The following is a 3,319-nucleotide window of genomic DNA, read 5'->3' as shown; positions in this document are numbered from 1 at the left end:
CCAAAATGAAAAGTGCCCTTCGTGTGAATATCATGTTTTCATCTAACAGGAAAACATTCATCTTTTTTTCCAACCTGTGAGACCACACAAGCTTTTTTCCTGCAATATGGATTAATATGGGATGTATATGCATAGAAACAGTGAGGTTGTATGTCCGAAACCCAGGCAACTACATGGAGCAAACATAACACAGGTTGCAAATTGAAATTATAGCTTGTACATCATCATTTTTGCAAAAAAGAAGTTACTAATGTAGCTCAAACACAGGGAGCAAGTACATCTTGCTTAGGAGATGAAACAAAACACCCAAAGCTGGCTGATGGGGGATCTTCTCCCAAATGAAAAACATTTTTTCTTAGGAGGATCTTCCTCCCTGTTTCTCTCATCTTTTCTTTTCTAGAGCTTCAGCTGCGTTGCTTGGGAAATGTTTCGGTCACTTGCCATCACGGCTCTCATGTATTGACAAGCTGGGACTGCATGTCCAACCTCAGAGCAAAACTAGCATTTAGGGGGTGCTGCCGCCGCCTCCGTTGCAGCTTTTAGCGCCCCACATGTCTGAATATTATGTCCTTCTTCATGGCAGTACTTGCAGCGGACAATCCTTTTTCCAACTCTTGGCTTTACTGTTGCCGTCGGCTTCTTCTCTTGTTGCTTCGCCTTCTTTTTTTGCTCATCGTCTCGCTGCTCTACCAGTGTTTTCTTTCTCTTCTCTCTTTCAGTTGGCCGACCTTTCTTAGGGACACGAGCTGGGTTTTGTAGCATCTCTGAGCTTTGACCCTGTGGTAGGTTGTCATTCAATGTTCCCGTTGCGGCAGCGGGTGATGACAGCGCTCCTCTCTTTGCCGCTGCTATGGCAGGCTCAAGAACTGTTATTGCTTCATATAATATCTTGTAGGCATCATCGTTGCGACATGCATTAGAGGCGAGCCATGTCAACCTTTGACACAAGGAGTTGTATTTCAATGTGTTCGTTGAGGGGTGCCCGAAGTCCAGCAATCGGCCAGTCCTGCCCATGCTTGTTGTGGCTGCTTCAGACCACCTCTCCAATAAGTATTGTTGCGGAATTTCTTGAACATTCAGATGCACCATTGCCCTTATTATATGTGCGCAAATCAGGCCATTCATCTCAAAGTAGTGGCAACTACATTCAAACAACCCTTCATCCATCATAACATGCACAGAATAGAGTTTTGGGTTCTCATAGGAGCTTGCCTTTAGCTCAAACAGCAGGCCTTGCCCTCGATACTCAGCGTCTTGGTTGATAACGAAGCCGGTAGACGCGATCACCTGCTTCTGGAACTTGCCAAAGACGCTACGGGTGTAGTAAACAGCAGCTTGGCGCTCAATGTTGTACCTGCTACATCACAAGAAATAGGTCACAAACCACATCACACAGAAACTTGGCCCAACAACAATTTTTTTCTTTTTTTTGGTAAAGCGCAAAAGTGTGTGTACCGAGAGTATAGTGGCGGAGCTGTTGTTTCACCAGTGAATCCAGCATTGTCTTCACGATCAAGCATAGTTTCTTGGCACATTTCGTATTGCTGGACAAACCTCCAAACGGAATCAGCCGGACGAATCAGTGTCTTGAAATATGAGTTAAGCCCCTCAGACCTGCCCGTTGTGCTTGTGAACGGAAAGAATTTGTTCTTGAAGTATGCTGGAGCCCACATGTGCCTTGTTCGCCACATGTTCTTCAGGTGTTTGTTCTCAGCCACTTCAAAACAATGCAACATGTGTTGCCATGTTTCCTCAAACTCCTTAATGGTTTCTGATTGATTGATACAAGTGTAGAACACATCTGCAAACGCTTCATCTCTTCTCAACAGCCTCCCCAACTTGGTACGTGCATTGCTAAACACATGAAACTTGCAACACCTATGGCAGGTGTTTGGCAACACATCCTCAATAGCTGTTGCCATCGCTTTGTCCTGGTCGGTCATGATGTTTGTGGGATGCTCGTTATCCATTGCAACCATCCACTGTTGGAAGACCCACTTAAATGTTTCAATACTTTCATCCGGCAACAAGGCACACCCGAGTGCAATGGTCTGGAGATGGTTGTTGACCCGAACTATAGGAGCAAATGGCATATTGTATCTATTGGTGCAGAAGGTTGTATCGAAGAACACACAATCTTTATATTTCGGGTAGAGCGCCCTTGTTCTCCCATCAACCCAAAACAAGGCAGTCACGGAGTTTGTTGCAGGATCCTTTTGTTTTGCATAGAAAAACTCTGGATTCTCAGCTTTCCTCCTCTCAAAGTACTCGACTGTCATATCCATGTCTCGGAATGTTAGCCCTCTTCGGAGCTTTGCACGTTCATTCGAAACATCTCTCTTCACATATGGGAGTATCCTGGTGTCACCTCCATGGACCCTGCCGAGGACACCCATGCAATCTGAATTTGATAGGTTCACATCATGCAACGTCAACAAGAGCTGGTAATCCTCGGCAGGTATACTGCGGTGCAACCGGTAGTACCTAACACGCTCCGGCTGTTCCAGCAATGGATGTGTATGCTCCGCAACAAAACAAGTCACTGTCCATCTCTCCTCTCTCAGCCCAACAATCATGTGCGCCTTACAATCATGGCGGAGCAGCCTGTTCTTTTGACGTTTTCTTGTCACATCCATTCCTTCACTAGGCTGCCTACTGGAGTTGCTTTTTCCTGTTGCAATGCTCTTCGATGTGCTACTCGTTTCCGTTTTATCGGGCTTTCTAGCATGCACACACCCAAAGACCCTCTTGATCAATATTTGATCCTCTTTCTTCTGGCCTCTCTTCTGGCTGAATTTTGAGGAAGATATATGTGTCCCGAACCCCAACTTGAAGGCATAGTCATTGTAGAATTTCTGAGCATCCTCAAGTGTGTCAAATACCATGCCAACATAGGGTGGCAGTGGCTGTGATGAAACATCTCCATCATCTGAATCATCTTCGATTGCATCTTCAGTAAACAACAATGCATCTGAATCCTCACCACCACAAACAGAAAAATTGCCTTGGACATAGCTCCCTTCCCCTTCAGTCCCATGATCCTGCATCAGAGTTGTTGCGCAATAGTCATTTTCATCTCTCCATGGAATCAGCAAAAAAAATCATGTTTCAAATTCAGGCACCACACAGAAACATGCAACATAATCAAACCGACAAAATTTCTACATGTGCAAGGGGGTCCCGTGAACATGCAACATCCACATTCAAATCACACAGTTGGAGCAGGGCATTAACAGAAACATGAAAACATACAGAATGCAATGAAAGCGGAAGCATTAACAAGTTTCATAAAATTAAGAGCAAGTGGCAACTAAACAAT

General features: G+C 44.9%; 1 protein-coding gene across 1 annotated transcript; it reads right to left on the bottom strand.

Annotated features, from left to right (window-relative positions):
- Nucleotides 1-498: 498 nt before the first annotated feature.
- On the bottom strand, nucleotides 499-3,047 carry LOC125532836 (protein FAR1-RELATED SEQUENCE 9-like). Its single transcript, XM_048696728.1, has 4 exons — nucleotides 2,602-3,047; nucleotides 1,456-2,499; nucleotides 844-1,354; nucleotides 499-708 (listed from the first exon to the last, which is right to left on the bottom strand). The coding sequence occupies exons 1-4, from the start codon at nucleotides 3,045-3,047 to the stop codon at nucleotides 499-501; spliced, it is 2,211 nt and encodes a 736-aa protein (XP_048552685.1).
- Between the last annotated feature and the right edge of the window lie 272 nt (nucleotides 3,048-3,319).

Source organism: Triticum urartu, chromosome 1 (genome assembly GCF_003073215.2).
Source record: "Triticum urartu cultivar G1812 chromosome 1, Tu2.1, whole genome shotgun sequence".
NCBI classification, from domain to species: domain Eukaryota; kingdom Viridiplantae; phylum Streptophyta; class Magnoliopsida; order Poales; family Poaceae; genus Triticum; species Triticum urartu.
The sequence above is the reverse complement of the archived record's forward strand: the minus strand, read 5'-3'. Positions and strand labels throughout refer to the sequence as shown.